Consider the following 24,755-nt stretch of genomic DNA (forward strand, 5'->3'; position numbering starts at 1 on the left):
GAGGGATTGCTGCTTTCACTGCGCAGCGATCCCTCTTGCTGTTCTGGCTTCTGAGATTCAGAATATATTTTTTTTCTTGTTTTCCTCCTCCAAAAACTAGGTGCGTCTCGTGGTCTGGTGCGTCCTATAGAGCGAAAAATACGGTAACAGTGGACACTCAGGTTGCGAGCATGATCTGTGCGGGAGGCACGTTTGCAACTCACAGCGTTCGCAACCCGTAGCGCCGCATCTGCGTGTTGCGATTCGGTTTTTCTGTGCATGCGCAAGCACCAAAACCCAGAAGTAACCCGTTCCGGTACTTCCGGGTTCAGCACAGTGCACAGCCCGAAAACACACAACCTGAAGCGTCTGTAAACCGAGGTATGACTGTACAGGAAAGGGCTTCGGATGTCCTCCTGAGCGCAGTGGCGAGGCAGCGCTCTCCCGGTTGGATTTCGGCCTGTGGTTGTTGTTGTTGTTGTTCGAAAGCCTGGGCCTGGAAACCAGGGCAGCGCCTCCTGACTCTCAGGGAAGGTGACTCAGGTTACGTAGATGGAGAGGGAGAAACGAAAGGTCACCGCTTCCTCGACTTGCCAGCGCTGTGATTGCTCTGCTGCCAGCCCTCTCTCTCTCACACACACACACTTAACGCATAGAAATCTATTTGTGCAATCCGAACACAGCTCCCTCCCACCTTGCGACGCCGTTCCTGGCAGGGGCCCGTGTGCGTCGTCGAGAGGAAGAGATAAATATATCTGTAAGCTTTGCCTACGTCAAGAGTTTGCAGGGAGGGGAGGCTGCTTAGCTGACAAAAAGGGTCCTGGCGGGATCGCGGTCCAAGGATCGGCAGGAGGGTTTTGAAGCCCCGACCCTGCGCCGCTGCAGCGGCACAGACCCTTCCTTTCAAAGGAGACACATCGTATTAGTCTCATTCATTAATGCATTTATAGACCAGCTTTTTCCGACCAAAGAACTGCAGGTGGCTGGCCCAGTTCTGATCTCGCTCTCTTCCCCCACCTGAATCGGTACAACAACCTTGCAAGGGAGATTAGGCCGGGTGAGGCAGCGACTGACTCACCCGGTGAGCTTTGTGGCCAAGGGGTGAGGATTCGAACCCTGATCTCTCCCCGCTCCTAATGCGATGCTCTAACCACTAGTGGGTTAAACCACAGAGCCTAGGGCTTGCCGATCAGAAGGTCGGCGGTTCGAATCCCCGCAATGACGGGGTGAGCTCCCGTTGCTCGGTCCCTGCTCCTGCCAACCTAGCAGTTCGAAAGCACGTCAAGTGCAAGTAGATAAATAGTGTGCAAGTAGATAAATAGGTACTGCTCCAGCAGGAAGGTAAACGGCATTTCCATGTGCTGCTCTGATTCACCAGAAGTGGCTCAGTCCTGCTGGCCACATGACCTGGAAGCTGTACGCCGGCTCCCTCGGCCAATAAAGCGAGTTGAGCGCCACAACCCCAGAGTCGGTCACGACTGGACCTAATGGTCAGGGGTCCCTTTACCTTTTACCTTTAATGGAGATAAACCTCTCCTATCTTGGGAAGACAGGGGAACTAATACCAGTGTACTGGAAGAAGCAACGATTACGAGTGTCAAAGCGATGATTCTTCAATATCAACTTTGTTGGACTGTCATGTTTTTCGGATGCCTGATTATCGTCTTCCAAAGCAACTACTCTATTCCGAACTTAAAAATGGAAAGCGTAATGCTGGTGGTCAACAGAGGTTTAAAGACTGTCTCAAGGCAAATCTTTAAAAATGTGGTATAAACACTGACAACTGGGAAACACTGGCCTGCGAGCGCTCCAGTTGGAGAACAGCCTTGACCAAAGGTGTCGTGGGCTTTGAAGACACTCAAACTCAGGACGCAAGTGAGAAATGTGCTAAGAGGAAGGCACGCTTGGCAAATCCACACTGTGATCAACTCCCGCCCGGGAACCAATGTCCCCACTATGGAAGGACGTGTGGATCCAGAATCGGCCTCCACAGTCACTTACGGACTCACTGTTAAAACCGTGTTTATGGGAGACAATCTTACTGGGCTACGAGGGATCGAAGAAGCATGCACAGAGTTTTTGCTCCCTTGCCAAAGTCAATGCATTTTTGTAGTTAAGAGGGGAGGGCTCTCCTCATTTTGCCCAGGTAAAGGTAAAGGTAAAGGGACCCCTGACCATTAGGTCCAGTCGTGGCCGACTCTGGGGTTGTGGCGCTCATCTCGCTTTGTTGGCTGAGGGAGCCGGCGTACAGCTTCCGGGTCATGTGGCCAGCAGGACTAAGCCGCTTCTGGAGAACCAGAGCAGTGCACGGAAACGCCATTTCCCTTCCCGCCGGAGCGGTACCTATTTATCTACTTGCACTGGTGTGCTTTCGAACTGCTAAGTTGGCAGGAGCAGGGACCGAGCAACGGGAGCTCACCCCATCATTGTGGGGATTTGAACCGCCGACCTTCTGATCGGCGAGCCTTAGGCTCTGTAGTTTAACCCACAGCACCACCCGCGTCCAGGTATTTGTCTCAAATCAGGAGTATTTACTGGAGATGGCCTTGAGGACTAGCACCTTGACTACTATCTGCATGCCAAGCAAATGCCCAGCCGCCAAGCCCCTACACCTCTGTAAGGATACAAGGTGACCTGAATTCTCCCTCACCCTCCTTGCTACTATTTCCTCTTTCCCTGCCCGTATGTTTTCATTTCCCTGTCCTTGAGATCCAGTGACTCAGCCCGCAAAAAAAAAAAAAAACACAGCCATCATTTGTCATTTTCTGCTTGGACTTCTTGATTCACCCAGAAACACGGTTGAGCTCTGAGGCATCGGGTGAGTGTTCCTGGGCGAGGGCTGCAAACAAACAAAGGGAATGTTTTTCAGCCGGGCAAACAAGGGGGGGGGGGGAGCTTCGCCTGTTGGATTTCTGCCTGCCTGGCCACCATTGTTATTTTAAAAATCCTTTTAAGGGCAGGCTCCAATTCACGCCGGGACGCGGGTGGCGCTGTGGGTTAAACCACAGAGCCTAGGACTTGCCGATCAGAAGGTTGGCGGTTCGAATCCCCGCAATGACGGGGTGAGCTCCCGTTGCTCGGTCCCTGCTCCTGCCAACCTAGCAGTTCGAAAGCAAGTCAAAGTGCAAGTAGATAAATAGGTACCACTCCAGCGGGAAGGGAAACAGCGTTTCCGTGCGCTGCTCTGGTTCGCCAGAAGCGGCTTAGTCCTGCTGGCCACATGACCCAGAAGCTGCACGCCGGCTCCCTCGGCCAGTAAAGCGAGATGAGCGCCGCAACCCCAGAGTCGGCCACGACTGGACCTAATAGTTAGGGGTCCCTTTACCTTTACCAACTCACGTCAGGGTATATTTAGCCTGGAGAAGAGGCGATAGCATATCTGAAAGACTGTTGTCCCATGGGAGATGGACCCAGACTATTTTTCTGCGGCTCCAGAGGGGAGGACCCAAACCGATGGATTCTGACAACAAATGAGATTCCCATAAGAGCCACTCAGTGGTGGAACAGACTCCCTTGAATGGCGGAGAGCTATCCTTCCTTGGACAACAGGGGTTGCTCGGTCCCTGCTCCTGCCAACCTAGCAGTTCGAAAGCACATCAAAGTGCAAGTAGATAAATAGGTACCACTCTGGTGGGAAGGTAAATGGCGTTTCCATGCGCTGCTCTGGTTCGCCAGAAGCGGCTTAGTCCTGCTGGCCACATGACCCGGAAGCTGTACACCAGCTCCCTCGGCCAGTAAAGAGAGATGAGCGCTGCAACCCCAGAGTCGGCCACAACTGGACCTAATGGTCAGGGGTCCCTTTACCTTTTACCTGCATTGCACGGGGTTGGGCTGGATGACCTTTGGAGGTCCCTTGCAACTCGTAAAGTTGTCTGGTTTGAGTGGGAAGCATGGAGCGGCCTCCGCGGGCAACTGGTCCAGAAAGAGAGAGGAAGGGAGAGGGAGAGATCGAGAGTGGCAGCCAAAGTCTGACAAGCGGCCGTCTATGCTCAGTGTTGCGTCAGCACCAGTGTGCAAATCCCTTTGCTGAGTCTGCAATGCTCAGCAGGGCTCTTTTTCCCTCTCTCTCATTCTTTCCTCCTCCTCCCTCCCTCCTCCCTCTCCCAAGCCCCACCCAGCATAATGTGACTGTCAGCCCTTGGGTTCTGTGTGGGATAAAAACTTTTCGCGCACCTCCCGAACATTTCATTTAATAAAAAAAAAACCAACGCAAAACCGCAGCGCTGCTGGCTGGAAGGAGCGAGAGCCTCGGCTGAGCACCACAGGCAAAGCGGACGACGCCTCTGGAGAAGGATTACATACATATTTTTCCTCCCTCTTTGTAGTGAAGGGGCGAGATTCACCTTGTGCTTTTTTTTTTCCTTTTCCCCTTGCCACATCCGCAAGAAAGGATCTTTTCTTCTCCCGAAGGGTTTCCCCGCCACGTGAGGACCTGCCAACCCGTCTGGAGACAAAGGATACAATTTTCCGCTTTGGGGAGAAATTTCCTGAAAGGGTTTTTTATTTCGTTTTCGGGAGCGATTCGGTGGAGAAGGCGGCGTCTCCTGGCGGATTTTGGTGAGTCCCTTTATGGCCCGACGCGGTTTGGGTTCTCTTGTAAGGAAATCCTTTTCCCCACACCCCACACCCGGGCGGTGGGGGTCCGTCCGTGCCTGGCACTTGCTCCTCCGGGGTCGAATCCTGCGCCGCTTCGGCAGTTCCTTCCCCCACCCATTCCCCCCACCCCTACCCCCACCTCGAAGGGAAATACTTTCCAAGGGGCTCCTCTCCAAACCGGCTAGACAAAAGAGTTCCCAGGGAAACGTCTGGCCTCGCTCAAACCTCCTTTCCGTGGATCACATTTCAGAAGATCCCTTTGACATTTTCCATGTCGTCGCTGGGGCTTCTGTGAGGAGAAGGGGTAGGGGGGTGGGGGCAGGCAGGCAGAAATCAAAACCAGTCTTTTTCCACCATGAAAAATCCGTCAAGCGTTTGAGTTCCAATTGCCACTGCGGCTGTGCGTTTTTACGCACGCACTGGTCTATCGAACAGACAGACTCACGCGGGTCTATTGTACACGAACGCACGTCTGTTTCGTGCACACACGGGTCTCTCTCTCTCTCTCTCTCTCTCTCTCTCGTACACGAACGCACGTCTGTTTCGTGCACACACGGGTCTCTCTCTCTCTCTCTCTCTCTCTCGTACACGAACGCACGTCTGTTTCGTGCACACACGGGTCTATCTCTCTCTCTCTCTCTCTCTCTCACACACACACACACACACACGCACACACACACACAGACACGTCTGCCTTACAAGCACACAGAGCGTCAGTTCACACACACGCGTAACCCATGAGATTTGCTTCACTGAGTAAGCTTGCAAAGCGCGCGCCGCCGTGGAGCTTACTCCCGAGTAAGCGGGGAAAGCGCCTCAGATCGGGCCTCCTGAAGTCCCACGAACTAGCAGCCAAATGGATCTTTGCATTTCTCTCTCTCGCTCTCTCTGCCCCCCCCCCTTTATAAAGAAATTTCACCGGGTTATCCGGAAGGCTCCTGATATTTTTTTGGAGAAGGGGCTCTTGCGGAGGGGGGGGGGAGACACACACCATTCATCAAAAGCTCCTTTCTTTTGCATCCGAGACCCACCCCCCTCTACCCGCCCTTGCCGTGTTAGAGAGAGGCGAAAGCCAGAATAATCTTCTGTTCTTGTGGATAAGAGACTCAGCCAAATTCCGGGTGGGGTGCGGGTGGCCCCCTCCGCCCAAACAAGATTACCCCCCCATACACACCACTAGAATATATATATATTCAGTATCCCTTTATTCTGTTTAAGTGCAGATACAGAGAGCCCCGTGGTCATGAGAGACCAAAGCCATTTGGGATTTTATTGGAGGGGGGGGGCGCGAGATAAATAATAATCGTCCTGGTCTGCTGGATCTGTCGGGGGTGCCGAAAAAGAGAGACTTGTTTGCTCTTTAGCTTTCCCAACACAGCCCAGCCTAAGCTTCATTCCTTGAGGGCTAGAGGCTTAATTCACACGCACACGGGTGTTTCTCAGGAAGCTGCAAAACTGCCAAATTCTTTAAACAATTTTCGGGTTTGTGTGGGTGGGTGTTTTCTTCATTGGAGGGGGGGTGTTGTTATAACACCGCCTCTCTCCTCTGTCTTTCCATGGACTTATCTGTCCATCTGCGGAAATGGAAGGCAAATTTGTACCTTATATCCATGAAACGGGAAGGGAAAGAAAACCACTTTTGGAGAGAGAAAAATTAGATTTGGAAACTCGAGTCCGTAATCTAACTGGCTTATTTTTCAAGACATTGCTCGATTCAGGTGTGGGGTTTGAGGGGGGGGGCGGATTTTTGCTTTGCCAAAAACTGGGGAGGCGGAGGAGCCACACAAACCATACAGAAGACCCACACCCTGAAATGTATTCTACCCACGTAGATATTCCTCTCCGTGCGTCTCCCACCCGCTCGCATTGTTAACGCTGCCCATTCATGTATTCTCCCGTTCCCCCCCGCCCTCTTCCTCTTCCCACCCCGTATTTCCATAACCCGATCAAAGGGGGGGGGGCTACTTTAGCCTCCAAGGACACAAGGCCCCCCGCGCCCTTATACATCGAGGGCGCCGCTTCCAGGAAGGGTTCCTGGGCTCATATGTCACAGTGGGAAGGCTGGGAACCCGCAGAGAGTGTGGCAGCACCTTAATTTCGGTTCTGGAAAGGGGCAGGGGCTCAGCCCAAACCTGGCAGACCTAAGCACCTTGCACTTTGAACCCCAGCCGCATGAGAACCACCATTGTTTGTTCCCGGCCAAATGCAGTCTGTATTCAGAAGCCTGCAAGAAAACTAGACCTGTGTTTGGATAGTAGTGGAGAATAGCCTTGGCCCTGTGTGTGTGTGTGTGTGTGTGTTGTTTTCCAGACTTTATTTCTTATTTTTATTCATTGCATTTATACGGCACCTTTCTCAAGGTGGCGCGGGTGGCGCTGTGGGTTAAACCACAGCGCCTAGGACTTGCCGATCAGAAGGTCGGCGGTTCGAATCGCCGCGATGACGGGGTGAGCTCCCGTTGCTCGGTCCCTGCTCCTGCCAGCCTAGCAGTTCGAAAGCACGTCAAAGCGCAAGTAGATAAATAGGTACCGCTCCGGCGGGAAGGGAAACGGCGTTTCCGTGCGCTGCTCTGATTCGCCAGAAGCGGCTTAGTCCTGCTGGCCACATGACCCGGAAGCTGTACGCTGGCTCCCTCGGCCAATAAAGCGAGATGAGCGCCGCAACCCCAGAGTCGGCCACGACTGGACCTAAAGGTCAGTGGTCCCTTTACCTTCTTCTCAAGGTAGAGCACCTAGTTCTTCCCCTCCTTATTTAATCCCCAAAAACAACCCTGTGAGGTGGATCAGGCTGAGAGGCAGCGGCTGCCCCACCCCCAAGCCCCTGAGCTTCGTGGCTGAGCCAGGATTCGAACCCTGGTCCCTTCCAGCCTAACCACCACACCGCAATGGCTCTCCATTGTTCCAGGCAACCACTGCGATTGCCTCTTTCGCGAGCCTGTTGCGCCCATTTCACACACCTGTTCCAGTGAGGCGCCGGGTTTTCTTTCCCTGCTGAAATAAGCCAGAGTGCTCCCTTATCTAATAACCTCCGTGGGAGAAAGAGGAGAGGCTGGAGGCTGGGATCTCTTCGCTCTGAGGACTTCTGGAGGTGGGAAGTATCGCATAAATCTTTCCCTGCGCCTTTGGTTAAGAAAGGAGGCGAGTGGGCGAGCCAAGAATGTGTCATTCGGGCAATCGGGTTCGTTTTATTTTATTTTCCCCCTCCGAAACGCCCTGTGCGGTTGGCAGAGGCTGTTGAGGAGTATGGCACAGGGCACCCTCCTGCCTCGTCGCTTTCGGACCTGTGCACACCTTGAGCGTAGGGGGGGCAAAGCCGCGACGACGCTCTTGCGTTTCGCAGAAGGTCGTTCGCGCTGCTGGCAAAGGTGAGGCTGGCATGGCCCCCTTTTGCCAGGCGTCGCAAGCTTCCGGGTGGCCGGGGACTCCTCGTCAGAGAAGGGCAGAGAGCCCAGTGTGACCCAGAAGCTTGCTCTTAGGCCAAAGAGGTGCCAATCTTCCAAGTAACCTGAGCGTGGCACTCACAGCCTGCTAGGACCTCAGGCTTACTGGGCCAAAGTTGGGGGGCAAAGGGAGGGTCTCTAGAATGGCTAGGAGGTCTTCCTCACCCGGTAGCCTTCTGCTCCTGCGAGGTAGGACCAGGCGTAAAAAAGCACTCTCCCATGGGGATAGGGGTGGCATTTCCCGGCTCCTGTGTTTTCAGCTTAACTCTTTCCACGCCTTCCAGCGGTGGCAGTGTACATCCCATAATTCTCCTGCTTCCCTTTATTTGGCCAAATAAGGCTCTCTCTCTTTCTGGCCTGCCTTGCAGATCTGCACCCCACATTTAAAGCACATTCGGCGCCCATTTAAAGCACCCGCCACACAAAGAATTGTGGGAACTGTAGTTCCAGGGCGCTGGCGATTGAGGCTCGGTGGCGGAGCAAACTGCAGTTCCCAGAATTCTTTGGTGGGGGGGCATCGTTGGGTGCTTAAAATGCACAGGGCAAGGGACTTTGTTTTGAAATCTATCCGCAATGCCTTTCCTCAGCAGCAAACGGCACTCTGCACATGCTCCTCTTCCTTTCGCCTGGCTGAGCCTGCTTTGGACTGAAGAGAACAGAGCCCCTGTGACATATTCAGGCGTAGATTTATTTAAGTAGGGGAGCATCTCTTGCTCCCAAACCCCTTGAAAGCCTTTTCCTGAACGGGCACTCGCTACGTGTTAAACCCCAATATGCAGAGGTAAAGGTAAAGGTAAAGGGACCCCTGACCACTAGGTCCAGTCGTGGCCGACTCTGGGGTTGCGGCGCTCATCTCGCTTTATTGGCCGAGGGAGCCGGCGTACAGCTTCCGGGTCATGTGGCCAGCAGGACTAAGCCGCTTCTGGCGAACCAGAGCAGCGCACGGAAACGCCGTTTACCTTCCTGCCGGAGTGGTACCTCTTTATCTACTTGCACTTTGACGTGCTTTCGAAGTGCTAGGTTGGCAGGAGCAGGGACCGAGCAACGGGAGCTCACCCCGTCATTGCGGGGATTCGAACCGCCGACCTTCTGATCAGCAAGTCCTAGGCTCTGTGGTTTAACCAGAGTTAGGTTTAAGCAGAGTTAGGCCCTTTGAAATTAAAGGACTTAAACCAGCCATGCCCGTCACTTTAAACCCGTAAGTAGGAATTAGATGATATATGACTTGGGTATTTTGGATCTTTAAAAAATCTACCTCCCTCTGAAAAACAGGTCAAAAGGGGGGGGAGGAAGGAACATTATTTTTTAAAAGAAATCTGCATCAAAGATGTACCGTTTTGCTTATGAAACTCTCTTAAGCTGACATACAGGGATCGCAGGTTCACCACTGACAGGGGATTTCAGCCCTTTGGCCTGGCCACCCCTCGTGACTCCCCACCCCCACCCCCAAATATGCCTTAACACTCCCCCCCAATGCACCTATTGTTCCTGGGGCTTTGAAATCTCCGCTTTCCCCACCAGGGGGTGCCGTTGTTTTGCTGGCTCAATCCAGAGCCGTTCCAGATCAGGTCCCCGTTCCGTTTTGGCTGACAAAATGACAACAGAGCAGAATAAGGTCCTTGCCCGAAGAAGCACATTCAGGACCCAAAGGGGCTTTGCTCAGCACGGACAGGATTGGGCCACCCTTCAGCAGCCTCGTAAGCTTCCCAAAAAGAAGGAGGAGGCGGCGTTGGGGAAAACCCCCCCAAAATCTCTCCATCACTGTGCGTCACGACCTCAAAGGACCCCAGATTTTAAACCTGTGGGTGTCAGATTATAGATGACACGGCTTCGTAGGGGTTCCTCGTCATCTTGTGCTTACGTTATCCTCTCCCACCAAAACCCACCGTTCCCAGAGAATAATATTTCCCCTGCTGGTAAAATTGTTCTGGTTGTCTCTAGATCACTCCGACTCAGTTTTCTTAAGAGGTGTGCATGTGCAGAAAAGCTCATGCCAATAACAAACTTAGTTGGTCTCTAAGGTTCTACCTTAGACGCAGGTGGCGCTGTGGGTTAAACCACAGAGCCTAGGACTTGCCGATCAGAAGGTCGGCGGTTCGTATCCCCGCAATGACAGGGTGAGCTCCCGTTGCTCGGTCCCTGCTCCTGCCAACCTAGCAGTTTGAAAGCACGTCAAAGTTCAAGTAGATCAATAGGTACCGCTCCGGCGGGAAGGTAAACGGCGTTTCCGTGCGCTGCTCTGGTTCGCCAGAAGCGGCTTAGTCCTGCTGGCCACATGACCCGGAAGCTGGACGCCGGCTCCCTCGGCCAGTAAAGCGAGATGAGCGCTGCAACCCCAGAGTCGGCCACGACTGGACCTAATGGGCAGGGGTCCCTTTACCTTTAAGGTGCTACTGGAAGGAATTTTTGTTCTGTTTTGTTTCAGTTTTCTTACGCTATCCTGGGCGTCTGCAGAGCTGGAGGGGGGGCTGCCGTTTTATCTAAGACTCCCAGGGCCCATCTGCCCTCTGCGTTTAAAGTGGTTATCGCAACATTTTAAACAGTCCCCGCAAATACCTTATTTTTCGCTCTATAAGACGCACCAGACCACAATGCGCACCTAGTTTTGGGAGGAGGAAAACAAGGGGGGGGAAATTGTCTGAATCTCAGAAGCCAGAGCAGCAAGAGGGATCGCTGCGCAGCAAAAGCACCAATCCCTCTTGCTGTTCTGGCTTCTGGGATAGCTGCGCAGCCTGCATTCGCCCCATAAGACGCACACACATTCCCCCTTACTTTTTAGGAGGGGAAAAGTGAGTCTTATAGAGCAAAAAATACGGTAATTTTGGGAGCTGTAGTTTGCTTAATGCAGGCTTCCTCAACCTCAGCCCTCCAGATGTTTTTGGCCTACAACTCCCATAATCCCTAGCTAGCAGGACCAGTGGTCAGGGATGATGGGAATTGTAGTCTCAAAACATCTGGAGGGCCGAGGTGGAGGAAGCCTGGCTTAGGGTGCTGAGAGTTTGGAGACACACATACACACACACAATTCCCCTCCCAATTCCCACAGTGGTTTAACGACCAGCCCCTTTTCCCTGGGAATTCTGGGAATCATAGCTCTGGGAGGGAGAATACGCCCCCCCCCAAAAAAAACCCAACAACCTATCAGTGCCCTTAACAAACTGCATCTCCCAAAATTCTTGACTATTTAAAGTGGTATCGTATGGTGTAAATACAGCCATGGTCCCCTCCTGCAAAGGATTCTGGGAAGTGTAAGAAGGATGCTAGAGTATAAACAATTTGGCACCATCGAGTTGAAGGAAGTGAATTATGAAGATAAGATAAATTTAAGAAAAGATAAAAATTTTGGAATATGTTGGTTATATTTAAATTTTTTAAGACTTGAATAAAATGATAGTCAAAATTAGAGATATAACATTGGAAAATTAGATATGATGATTAGAAATAAGGGGATAAATTTGCTGAATAAAATTATAAACAGGAACGCAGGAGCGGGAGATGCGAGGGAGTCCAAAGAAGTGAAAAGATCTATGTTAAGAGATGTTATATTGTATTGTTTTAATGGCATTGTGATTCAAACAAAAAATTGTTAATAAAAAATATTTTTTTAAAAAAAAAGGATTCTGGGAAGTGTAGTTTGTTAAGGATGCTGGGAGCTGTTGGGAGACGCCCCTGTTCTCTCCCAGAGCTGCTGTTCTCAGCATTGATTGACAGTTCATCCCATTTCCCAGGGAATTCTGGGAACCGTGACACTCTGAGAGGACCAGAGGGTCTCCTAAGCCAGCGGTTCTCAACCTGTGGGTCCCCAGATGTTGTTGGACTACAACTCCCATCATCCCTGAGCTCTGGCCTTGCTAGCTAGGGGTGATGGGAGTTGTAGTCCAACAACATCTGGGGACCCACGGGTTGAGAAAGGCTGGCTTAAGTTCAGCTTACACCAGGCTTCCTCAACCAGATGTTTTGGCCTACAACTCCCATGATCCCTTGCTAGCAGGACCAGTGGTCAAGGATGATGGGAATTGTAGTCTCGAAACATCTGGAGGACCTACGGCTTATACAGACTCTATGGAAGAGCTTCCCCTCTATCCTCTTAGCTCAGTGGTTCCCCAGATGTTGTTGGACTACAACTCCCATCATCCCTGAGCTCTGGCCTTGCTAGCTAGCTAGGGGTGATGGGAGTTGTAGTTCAACAACATCTGGGGACCCACAGGTTGAGAAAGGCTGTCCTAAGGGCTCCGAGCAGCCCTAGCAAACTACACTTCCCAGAATTCTCTGGGAGAAGCCATGTTTAAAGTGGTAGGATGCTGCTTTTTGTGCTTAGTCCTGTTCTCTGCCTTTGCCCTCCAATCAAATGCCCTTTCTCCCTGTCAACTCTTCGAAATGCCTTTCAGCAAATTCTGCATCTCTTCAGCTGGGGCTCTTAGACCCTTAATCCAGGAAGCTGTGAATAAAATGTCCTTGCACCGCAGAAAAGCCACATTCCCTTCCCAGAAGTGGGCTGGACCTGGAATTTTATCCAAACCCACTGGAAAAAACCTGGAGAGCTTTTGCCCATCATTGTAGACAAACCTGAAATGGATTGGCCAGTGATCTGATGCAGTAGAAGGCAGCTTTCTATGTCCCCATCAGCCCCAGAGAGTGTTAGAAACTCAGATATAAACAGTATACTTGCCAATCAGAAGGTCGGCGGTTTGAATCCCTGCAATGACGGGGTGAGCTCCTGTTGCTCGGTCCCTGCTCCTGCCCACCTAGCAGTTTGAAAGCACGTCAAAGTGCAAGTAGTTAAATAGGTACCGCTCCGGCGGGAAGGTAAACGGCGTTTCCGTGCGCTGCTCTGGTTTGCCAGAAGCGGCTTAGTCCTGCTGGCCACATGACCCGGAAGCTGTACACCGGCTCCCTCGGCCAGTAAAGCGAGATGAGCGCCGCAACCCCAGAGTCGGCCACGACTGGACCTAATGGTCAGGGGTCCCTTTACCTTAAACTGAGGATATGTCAAGGCGCCATTCCACCCCCATGGACATTATTATTACTACTACTACTACTACTAATAATAATAATAATAATAATTTGATGTATATTTCAAGGGGGGTGTCTCAAAGCCATTTAGAGCACATGAAAATATCAAAACAATCCAGAATACAACAGATTCAAGGAAATATTTCAGATCCTTCTCTAAGGGACATTTTTGCTTTCCCCCTATTTATTTATTTATTTACATAATTTATAAAGCTGCCCCATAGCAGACGTGCTCTAGGAAGCCGGTGGGGGTGTAGTAGTGGTTAGAGCAGGGCTCAGCAAACTTTTTCAGCAGGGGGCCGGTCCACTGTCCCACAGACCTTGTGGGGGGCCGGACTATATTTTGGAAAAAGAAAAGAAAAAAAATGAATTCCTATGCCCCACAAATAAGCCAGAGGTGCATTTTAAATAAAAGGCCACATTCTACTCATGTGAAAACACGCTGATTCCTGGACCATCCGTGGGCTGGATTTAGAAAGCGATTGGGCCGGATCCGGCTCCCGGGCCTTAGTTTGCCTACCCATGGGTTAGCATGTCAGACTAGGACCTGGGAGATCAGGGTTCGAATCTCCACTCTGCTAGGAAGCTCACTGGGTGAACTTATAGTCAGTCACAACCTCTTTGGAATTTCTAACTCTGTGTCACTGTAAGCAATATTGAGATAGAATCGATGGACCTGTGGTCTGATTCGGTATAAGGTCCCTGTGCCCCTATTTGCGAAGGGTTGTAGAAGAATTGATGCTTTTGAATTGTGGTGCTGGAGGAGACTCTTGAGAGTCCCATGGACTGCAAGAAGATCAAACCTCTCCATTCTGAAGAAAATGAGCCCTGAGTGCTCACTGGAAGGACAGATCCTGAAGCTGAGGCTCCAAGACTTTGGCCACCTCAGGAGAAGAGAAGACTCCCTGGAAAAGACCCTGATGTTGGGAAAGATGGAGGGCGCAAGGAGAAGGGGACGACAGAGGACAAGATGGTGGGACAGTGTTCTCAAAGAGACCAGCGTGAGTTTGACCAAACTGCGGGAGGCAGTGGAAGACAGGAGTGCCTGGCGTGCTCTGGTCCAGGGGGTCACGAAGAGTCGGACACGACTAAACAACAACAACAACAACAACAAAGAGTTTTGATTTACTTAAAACACCTCTTTCTGCCCCTGGACAGGAAGGTTAAGACAGGAAGGTATTTCTTGATGCAGAGCAGCCTGGTATGGCCAAGGAGAGGTGCAAGCTTGCGGGTATTAACAGAGCGCTGGCGACGAAGAGCCCTGTGAAACCGCCAAGCTTGCCTGTTCTCTACACCAATTAGTCTCAGCAAAGGAACCCCCGTGTTGATCTCCTTTGGGGATCTCAGTTCAGCAACCACACAGCTACTAGATCAATTTGATGGCTTTATCAATACACTCGTGATAAGGTAAAGTTAAAGGGACCCCTAACCATTAGGTCCAGTCGTGACCGACTCTGGGGTTGCAGCGCTGATCTCGCTTTACTGGCTGAGGGAGCTGGCATACAGCTTCCAGGTCATGTGGCCAGCAGGACTAAGTCGCTTCTGGCGAACCAGAGCAGTGCATGGAAACGCCGTTTACCTTCCCGCCAGAGCGGTACCTAGTTATCTACTTGCACTTTGATGTGCTTTCGAACACCTAGGTTGGCAGGAGCAGGGACCAAGCAATGGGAGCTCGCCACGTCACGGGGATTCGAACTGCTGACCTTCTGATTGGCAAGTCCTAGACTCTGTGGTTTAACCCACAGCGCCACCCGCGTCCCTTTTATCACACTGGTGATAAAACACCCCAAACCCACAAACAAAATATTAGCCAGGTCTACTGACAATTCACGCCCGCCTTCATCAACCAGTTCCCTGCAGCGGCGTGCTGGCTGGTCAAGAGTGCCTCTGAGGACATACAGAGTGATTTCGCCTAGCTCTTAGCCCTAACCAATAAGCTAATTTACAGTTTAAATTATGGACATTCTTTTTTTCAGGCCCACCTGCACCTCTCATTTGGTAAAGCACTTGAGAATAATCACCACTGGTACTTAATTCTGAGCAACTAGACACAGGATTGCAAGTCTGGGATCTGTTATAACCCAGATGTTTCACCCCAGACCCAAAATCTACCACCATACTCAATCCTCGTCACAAAGTCTGCAGTAAAATAATAATAATAATAATAATAATAATAATAATAATAATAATAATAATAAATTATCTGCATTGAGAATGCATCAATCCATATACGGATTGATCTTCTACTCAGAGTAAACCCACTGGAATGAATGGACCTCAGTAAGCCACGTTTGTGAATTTCAATGGGCCCATTTTGCGTACGGCTTAAACAGTTGCTGCAACCCACCCAAGAAGTACATCTAATATAGAATTTTGCTCGTTGATTAATATTGCATTATCGGCTAGGCAGTTAACGCATCTCCCTTGGTAGTTTATTCCAGAAACGCCGTCTTCCTTCCGCCACAAATCTTAGGTATCCCCTTTGCTACGTTCAGTGAACTCTCAAAAGGACTAGAAACTTGCTGCTCTGGAGAGATTTTGGAACGTACCTCTCGAGTCTCAAGAAACTTATTTATAAGGAGTCTGGGCGTTGGTTCATTCGGCTCACTATTTTCTGTGTGGGGCCTCGATGGTGCAAGGAGATTCAGAAGGAACCTCCTGCTGGGTTAATTTTACCCCGTAGCCTGTGGCGGGTCAGAATGGATGACCTCTGGGTTCCTCCCCATGAATCCTATAAAGACTCGAGGGTGCCGTTTTGAATCGTAGCAGTGATAGGATGAAGGCAACAGCCCCTCTCAGCTTCAGGGAATAACAGCGCCGACTCCCGGCTCTGACAGCCCGGCCTGTGCAGCAAGGCAATGTCGCCTAGTGGTTAGAGCGTTAGATGGGAACCGGAGAACTGAATTTGTACCCCTGTTTAGCCAGGAAGCTCATGGAGTGACTTTGGGCCAGTTCTGCTGCCTGCCTCTCTGTATCTCTCTGCTCCTAACCTACCTTATAAAGTTGTAATAATAATAATAATAATAATAATAATAATAATAATAATAATAAAGCTAGGCTCTTAGAGGGGGCAGAAATGCAACTAATCAGAAAAGAGACACCAGGAGGGATCCCTGGGAATCCAAGCATCTAATAATAATAATAATAATAATAATAATAATAATAATAATAATGTTCTGGCGAATTGCACACATAGACTTTTCCTACCCCAACATTGCAAGAGGGGAATCATTGGTAGAGAACCTGCTGGATGGATGGGGTATAAAAATTATTATTATTATTATTATTATTATTATTATTATTATTATTATTATTATTATTATTATTATTATTATTTTATTACAGGTTTAGTCCCTCCCATCTGCAGTTTCCTTCCATGAAACCCTAGACGGCCACGGCCACTCAGTGTAGTAGACAAAACTGAACTTGATAGACCAACAGCCTCCCTTCTATGTCCCTGTTTCTGCGCCACTCTGCGCATGCTCCAATACATTCTTTGTTTATCATATTTTCACCGTGCTTCCACAAGGGAGCTCAAGCCTCTAGCTTGCTAGATACATGTCCTGAAAAGAGAGTTTTCACCTTAAAGTTGTATCCAAACCATTTTTAACCAGAGTAGGCCATTAATTTGGACCATGGAGGTACATAAATTTCCGTTGGGTTTATTCCAGGTATAACCTAACATGATATACGGTAGGTAAAGGGACCCCTGACCATTAGGTCCAGTCGCGGATGACTCTGGGGTTGCAGCGCTCATCTCGCTTTATTGGCCGAGGGAGCCGGCATACAGTTTCCGGGTCATGTGGCCAGCAGGACTAAGCCGCTTCTGGTGAACCAGAGCAGCGCATGGAAACGCCGTTTACCTTCCTGCCGGAGTGGTACCTATTTATCTACTTGCACTTTGACGTGCTTTTGAACTGCTAGGTGGGCAGGAGCAGGGACCGAGCAACGGGAGCTCACCCCGTCATTGCGGGGATTCGAACCGCCAACCTTCTGATCGGCAAGCCCTAGGCTCTGTGGTTTAACCCACAGCGCCACCCGCGTCCCATGATATAGCTCTACTTTTAAAAAATGGTTCTGGGACCCTACAGTTCTGTGGGGCACAGATGTATTTATTTCTGATTAACTCTGCAAAAGCAGAGGGGAATGCAGTACCTGGCTCTTGTATTATTTTGTTGCAGGGGAATAATTTGGGATTAATTAATAACGAGTAGAGATTGGGTTTGTCTGGATACAACCAGGAATCCGGTTTTCCCCTTCTGGACTTCTGTGTATTTGCACGAGAGGTTTAGCAGAACCAACTCTGCGCATGCTCAGAGGCACTGTTAATCAGCGAATACTCATTCAGAACAGTGGTCAGTGAACAAGGGAATGTTCTGCAAGGCTCTATCAGTCTGGATAGACAGACATGAGGAGGGGAGTCAGTTTTGAGTTTTTCTCGCCAGGTGTCTCCTGAAAAAAAACCTAATTATAAATACCCCTTGCTCAAATGCGGAAGGCATGTGAAGAATTTCAGGCTACCCTATGAAAACTCAAACTTTCTTCTCCCCCAAATGAATGGGACAGGGAAAACATTCCCTAATAATAATAATAATAATAATAAGCACTTTAAAACAACTCTCATAATTTAAATTATCACCGTCTTCATAAATCAAGACAATAAATAATGCCTGTTTGCAAGAAATAAACAAAGGAGAATTATATTTCCAGTTTTTGAGTTTCCAAGTACCTAGTCCCTGCTGGGTTTATTTCTGTGAAGGTGCTGGCAAGCCACTCTCATTCACAACCTGACCAGCTGACCAGTTCAGTTGGGGCCATTCTGTAGTGACCATGCCTATAGGATTGTTGTTGTTGTTGTTTAGTCGTGTCCGCCTCTTTGTGACCCCCTGGACCAGAGCACGCCAGGCCCTCCTGTCTTCCACTGCCCCCCGCAGTTTGGTCAGACTCATGTTTGTAGCTTCGAGAACACTGTCCAACCATCTCGTCCTCCGTCGTCCCCTTCTCCTTGCGCCCTCCATCTTTCCCAACATCAGGGTCCTTCCCAGGGAGTCTTCTCTTCTCCTGAGGTGGCCAAAGTCTTGGAGCCTCAGCTTCAGGATCTGTCCTTCCAGTGAGCACTCAGGGCTGATTTCCTTCAGAATGGAGAGGTTTGATCTTCTTGCAGTCCAGGGGACTCTCCAGAGTCTCCTCCAGCACCAGAATTCAAAAGCATCAATTCTTCAGCGATCAGCCTTCTTTATGGTCCAGCTCTCACTTCCATACATCACTAGTATTTGCTTTGATGCATCCCTGCGGAGTGAGTCCTATTTTATGTTGCGAACTGCCCTGAGATTTACAGATGTCGGGTGGTGTATAATAATAATAATAATAATAATAATAATAATAATAATAGTCAGACGTACAGTGGTACCTCGGGTTAAATACTTAATTCGTTCCGGAGGTCTGTTCTTAACCTGAAACTGTTCTTAACCTGAAGCACCACTTTAGCTAATGAGGCCTCCTGCTGCTGCCGCGCAATTTCTGTTCTCATCCTGAAGCAAAGTTCTTAACCCGAGGTACTATTTATGGGTTAGCGGAGTCTGTAACCTGAAGCGTATGTAACCCGAGGTACCACTGTACTTGGTTCATAATTTTCCGTGATTTGAGTTTGTGCTTTTTGATACAGATACCGTTTTGTCTTTTGATACCTCATTCACCTCTTTGTGGGGCTCTTGGTCCAATTAAAGGTAAAGGTATCTCCAGCACTCCCAGGTGCCCCCTTGCCTCTTAGGTAAAGGGACCCCTGACCATTAGGTCCAGTCGTGGCCGACTCTGGGGTTGCGGCGCTCATCTCGCTTTACTGGCCGACGAGCCGGCGTACAGCTTCCGTGTCATGTGGCCAGCAGGACGAAGCCGCTTCTGGCGAACCAGAGCAGCGCACGGAAACGCCGTTTACCTTCCCGCAGAGCAGTACCTATTTATCTACTTGCACTTTGATGTGCTTTTGAACTGCTAGGTTGGCAGGAGCAGGGACCGAGCAACGGGAGCTCACCCCGTCATTGCGGGGATTCGAACCGCCGACCTTCTGATCAGCAAGCCCTGGGCTCTGTGGTTTAACTCACAGCGCCACCCGCATCCCAATTTGGTCCAATTAGCGATGTACAAACAGTATTGTTGATAACAGTAACAAACAAACTGATAATAACATAGTAATATGTATTGGACTGGTCGTACGCAAGAAAAGCTATCCTAAACCTTTAAAAACTTGATACAATATTGCTATTGTAAATTGTATGTTATTATCATGACTTTTTGTTATTATTAATTTATCACCATCACTTATTACATTTATATACCACTCTTCCTCTGATGCTCTTTGAGCGTCTCAGGGCTCCAAACCTTCCCTTTTAAAAAAAAGAAAAACCCACTATTTTTCTTTTTTAAAAAAAAAAAAAACATTAATTAGGCCAAAAAAGACCAACCCTCCAGTCTCCTTGCAATTAACATCCTCCCCATTTGGGCTTCTATATAATCTATCTATTCATAAGGGATTTGATTTCAATTGTATCTTACCAGCCCAGTGGTTTTGCTACTTTCTTCAGTTTAAGCTTGAATTTTGCTATAAAAAGCCGGACACGACTAAACGACTAAACAACAACAACAACAACAACAACAACAACAACAGCTATCTATAAATCCATATGTATGTGTGTATAGATAGATAGATAGATAGATAGATAGATAGATATAAACATATATATCTAAATACATATATATTTATGTGTGTGTGTATATATCTATATATATTTCTATTTTTATATCTATCTATCTATCTATCTATCTATCTATATAAATATACACACACACACACACACACAGTACAATCGATCTCACACACGTCTCATTCTTTAATACTGTAACGTTCTTTGTTGTAGGAAGAATATATTATGAATGGCCCTTTAAAAAAAAAGACCGGGGCGGGGGAGGAAATACGGGGGCCGGCTCTTACCCCTCCCCCTCCAAAAAGAAAAAAAGGCGTGTGGGCGGAGAAGGGGGGGTAAAAAAAAAAACCTCCATCTTGGCCCCTCCTCCTATGGCTCGATGGCGCTGGTCTGCGCGGAGCATCCGGTCTCCCTTTCCACGTGGGGGAGAGCCACCCGCCGGCCGCCATTGGCCCGCCGCGGTGGCGTCTGGGCGTTCGGAGGGCTGGGATTGGCTGGGGGGGGGAGAGAGAGCAGGAGAAAAGAATGAATGGGGAGGGGAGAGAGGCTCCGCCCCCGTTTGGAACGTTGATACATTATAACTTTCGCTCGGCGCCGCCGCCCCGCCCCCCTCCCTTTCTCTTTCTCATTCTGGCTCTTCCCCTCTTTCATCTCCTCCTCCTTTCTTCTGCGCTGGTTAGTTTCACGCCAGACCTCGGGAGCAGCAGCAGCAGCAGCAGCCCTGGCGGCGGCGGCGGCGGCGGCGCCGGCTGCTTCGCTGCTCCGTCTGTGTGGCCGCGGGTTCGAGCCTAAGGTGGGGAGGAAATAATTTAAATATATATATAAAACCTTTTAAACTATATTTCAACCAGGAGACAGGTTTGGGGTTTTTTTTGTGTGGGTGTTTTTTTTACAAAGTCGCTTTCCCATTGTCTTTTAAGTGGGAGGGGAGCAGTGGCGTAGCGTGGGGGGTGCAGGGGGGGCCGGGCGCAACATCTGGGGGTTAGGGTTAGGGGTAGGGTTAGGGGGCGCAAACTACTTGCCTTGCCCCGGTGCTGACAACCCACGCTACGCCACTGGAGGGGAGAACTGAGCGTGAGTTTTGGGGGAAGAGGACAAAGGACGTCGGCTCCCTACGCGATCTTTGCACGCGAGCGGCGGCGTGGGGGGAGAGAGAGAGAGAGAGAAAGAGAGAGCGGAGAGGAGGACGACTGGAAAGCTTGCATTTGGATTGACTCCGGCGCCGTGTGAACGCTCGAAGCGGAGTCGCTCCGGTTTCTCGCGGGAAGCGCTCCTTTTTTCTGACCCGCGTCTCCTTGTCTTCCCCACCTTAAAAAAAAAAACTCTAGGTAATCGAATGGACCACCAACCCACCCCCAGGAGCTGCAGCCGGGGGCCTCCAGCCTGCGACGCGGTTCAGAGCGAGCCGTCCATGAATGTGCTCGTTCACACGACCACCGGGGCCCGGTATGAGCTGTCTGTGCCCGTGGAAGAGACGGTGGAAGGTCTGAAGCGGCGGTTGTCCCAGAGGCTGAAGGTCCCGCGGGAGAGGCTGGCGCTGCTGCACAAAGAAAGGTAAATTACACGTGTACGCGCGTGTGTGTGTGTATTATATTGCTAATTCCCCCCTTCCTTTTACTTTCTTCCACCCCATCCCGAATACTCGTGTAGAGGAGTTAGGCTTAAATCGGGAGCTCGCAGGGAGCAAGAAGTTCGGGTTGCAGCCTGCGAAGTTTTACTCGGGAGTAGACCCGCTGACGCTAACGGAGCGTCTCCGTGTCAGTGGGTGGTTGTGAACCCTGCCCGTGGGAAAGGGATGTGCCCGAGTTCGCTGCGTTCGGTTGGGGGGGTGTACGAGCTCTACACGGGAGTAGACCTATTGGAAGGAATGGGCTTGAGGAAGCTGCGCGCCCCTTTAATTGCACAGGGTCAGATCCGGAGGAGAGCTTGGGCTCCAGGGCCTCGCTTTTCGACCTGTATCCCGGACCCCGACGCGTTGTTCTACTCGGGAGTAGGCTTCCGCAGCTCTCCCCAAGAGGGCTTAATCCCAGAGCAAACAAGGCCTGGTGGGATCTGTGTGTGTGAGCGTTTGGGGTGGGGGGAGAAATGGTCTACTCGGGAGTAAACTCAGCCGGGAAGCTTCGCCGTGCAACTTTTTTAGAAGGGGCAGGAAAGTGTAGCGGATCGCGCTCAGAGTAGACCCGTTGAAATGAGTGGAAGCGAGTTGCAGACTTGGGTCCGTTCCTTGCAATGGCTGGAGTTTGACCCAGGAGGGGCCAAAAAATAAAAATAAAAATCCTGTCTGCTTGCTTTTGTGGGGTGGGTGGGTGTGTTTGCACCCGTGTTCACACGCATGACACACTCGTGACCCTCCCCCTTTTTATATATCCCTGCTATAAACCTGTCTTTTGATACGTGTTGGTGCATATTTGCCTAAAATCGCCTAAAATGTATATATATTGTCGGGTTCCTTTGATAGCACCAGACTAGGATGTGTAAAAGGGGTGTGTTTATAAAAGAGATTCCTTTAGTCTAGATTTGGTGTGTCCCTAAAATACTTATTGTCCCCAAATAGCCCCCACTTCCATTCCCCCCCCCCGTTTATGAACGGGGAGGGGGGGTCTCGAAAAACCACACTTAAAATTTGAGATATTTAGTGAGAATATTTATGTGGGTCCTTGCATGGGATGGCTGGTTTTTTTCCGGGGGGGGGCATATTATTCATACCTATCCCCCCAAAAAAAATCCACCCTGGCCTCTTTTTTTGGGTTCCCACAAAAGGGTTTGTCTGGGGCATAGTTTCAAATTCTCAATGTGGCCCCCAAATCTATCTGCCCCCCCCCCAAATCCTGGCCTGGCCGTCTCCCTCCTGTCCTTTGTTCGGAAGGTTGATTCTTGCAATTGCAGGACGTGCCCCCCCCCCCCCCACAATATACTCCGTCTCTGTGCAAACCGTACCTGCTTAAAAATAAATCAATCAATATTTGAGCATCCCTACGTTGCAGGGAATACGAAACATTGTATTCCCATTTTTTAAAATTTATTTATTTGTAATTATACAGAGGATTTGTGGAAATCTAATTGCAACAGTAGCTTATAAAGGCCAGGCTTGGAGGGGGCGTCCCTCCTCCTCCTCCCCCTCCTCCTCTTCTCTCTCTCCCTTTGTTTAACAAAATCTCAGCTTTGTTAGGGTACTGAAAGGAAGATCAGTTCCTAAAATGCAAGGAAACCTTGCCTTTATGTGAGGAGCCCTTGAGGGGGGGGAGGCAATCTCCCACCCCCACCCAGATTTGTCTATCTTCCCTCCCACCCCCTGTCTGATCTGCTTTTTATTATTTTTTTTAAAGCATAAATCTCCAAAAAAAAAATGCATTTTTATGTTCTCCCTTCTGGGTAAAATCAGGTGCCCCCATTCAAAGGGAACAGTAATGTCATTTTATTCTATATTTTCCCCCTTAAGTACTGGGCCTTGCAATATAATGTGGGGGGGGAGCCCCCCTTTTTACAACCATAAATGTATCGCTTGCCGTCTCTCCCCTTGGAAAAATAAGGCCATTTCTCTCTTCAGATACAATGGGGTTGGGTTTGTTTTTTTTTGCAATGAATGAATGGATAAAATAATCTACCCAGATCTGTCGCTGAAATCGTCTGGCAGAGTGGGTTTGTGCAAAGAGATAGTTGCTTGACGGATGATTGCGGAATACCAGCTGCCCTGTGTCTGGGGTGGGGGGGGGGAGAGAGAGACTGACTTATTATATTGTGTTTACATAAAAGGAGCGGAAAGGGGAGAGGCTGAAGGAAGACACTCCCCATTCCCCAAAAAAGCAAATTCTGAAAAGATGAGAGGTTCTGTGCTCTGAAAGCAATTTAATTACCATTTGTATTTTTTTTTTAAAAAAGTAACAATGCTTTACCCCCCTTCTCTTTCTTTCCCCCCTGCTCACCCCCCCCCCCCCAATATCCTTTTAGTCGACTTAATTCGGGCAAACTTCAAGATCTGGGCGTTGGAGACGGGAGCAAGTTAACTCTGGTGCCAACGGTGGAAACTGGCTTAATGGTAAATAAATTTCATTTATTATCTCCCCAGCATCAAGAGGAGCCAAGATGTGGCGCCCGCCGGGTGCTTTGAACTATAACTCCCATCCGCTGCAACTGGGTGTGTGTGAATGGCCAATGATTATGGGAGTTGTAGTCAGAAGGCATGAGTACGGCGATGGATGCTTTAGTCATCCTCTAAGGCAGGCAAACGTGGCCCTCCAGCTGTTTTTGGACTACAACTCCCATCATCCCTCGCTAGCAAAACCAGTGGTCAAGGATGATGGGAATTGTAGTCCAAAAACAGCTGGAGGCCCAAGGTTGGGGAACGCTGCTCTAAGGAATCACTGCTAAAATAATCCCTGGCAGACGACCACCCAAACTCTGCAGAAACTAGTAAAATTCTGCCTCCTTTTTTTGTCTGGCCCTGCACACCTCTGCCATGCGGCCCCCGGAAGATTGGCCCTGGGCCTATTAGTCCCCCAGCTAGGAAAAGGTTCCCTAACCTTTAATTTAATTTTTGGAGCCCCTCTGCAAGCGAACGGGTCACTCAAGGGCAGCGTGGGGTGGGGGGTTAAGTTAGCCTCCCCTTGGGCTCTTTTCCTTTTGGCCGATTTGGAATGCTCTGTAGGCGACTAATAATAATATTATAATAATAATTTATTATTTATACCCCGCCCATCTGGCTGGGCTTCCCCAGTCACTCTGGGCGGCTTCCAAAAAAAAAATATATGAAAATACTGTAATACATCAAACATTAAAAGCTTCCCTAAGCAGGGCTGTCTTCAGATGTCTTCTAAAAGTCTGGTAATTGTTGTTCTCTTTGACATCTGGTGGGAGGGCAGGTGCCACCACCGAGAAGGCCCTCTACCTGTTTCCCTGGAACTTGGCTTCTCGCAGTGAGGGAACCGCCAGAAGGCCCTCAGCGCTGGACCTCAGCGTCCGGGCAGAACGTTGGGGGGTGGAGATGCCCCTTCAGATATCCTGGACTAGGCAAAGTGTTGATTTTTGGA

General features: G+C 49.8%; 1 protein-coding gene and 1 long non-coding RNA gene across 3 annotated transcripts in view; both read left to right on the forward strand.

Moving 5' to 3' along the window:
• LOC310835898 overlaps positions 1-24,755 on the forward strand; it is a 150,950-nt gene that overhangs the window by 49,259 nt on the left and 76,936 nt on the right. The gene's annotated exons all lie outside the window — the stretch shown is intronic.
• The window catches only part of MIDN (midnolin), a 52,804-nt gene continuing 32,036 nt past the window's right edge, over positions 3,988-24,755 (forward strand). The window contains exons 1-3 of one of the 2 annotated variants that reach the window (XM_083720542.1): positions 3,988-4,536; positions 21,057-21,282; positions 23,677-23,764. In XM_083720542.1, coding sequence (XP_083576668.1) covers positions 21,065-21,282; positions 23,677-23,764 — 306 coding nt within the window. In that variant the 5' untranslated portion in view covers positions 3,988-4,536; positions 21,057-21,064. Of the gene's footprint in view, positions 4,537-20,332; positions 20,522-21,056; positions 21,283-23,676; positions 23,765-24,755 lie in introns of those variants that run through there. The other variant, XM_083720543.1, reaches the window with a different exon arrangement.

The sequence above is a fragment of the Podarcis gaigeae genome (genome assembly GCF_964106915.1).
Source record: "Podarcis gaigeae genome assembly, chromosome: 18".
NCBI classification, from domain to species: Eukaryota; Metazoa; Chordata; class Lepidosauria; order Squamata; family Lacertidae; genus Podarcis; species Podarcis gaigeae.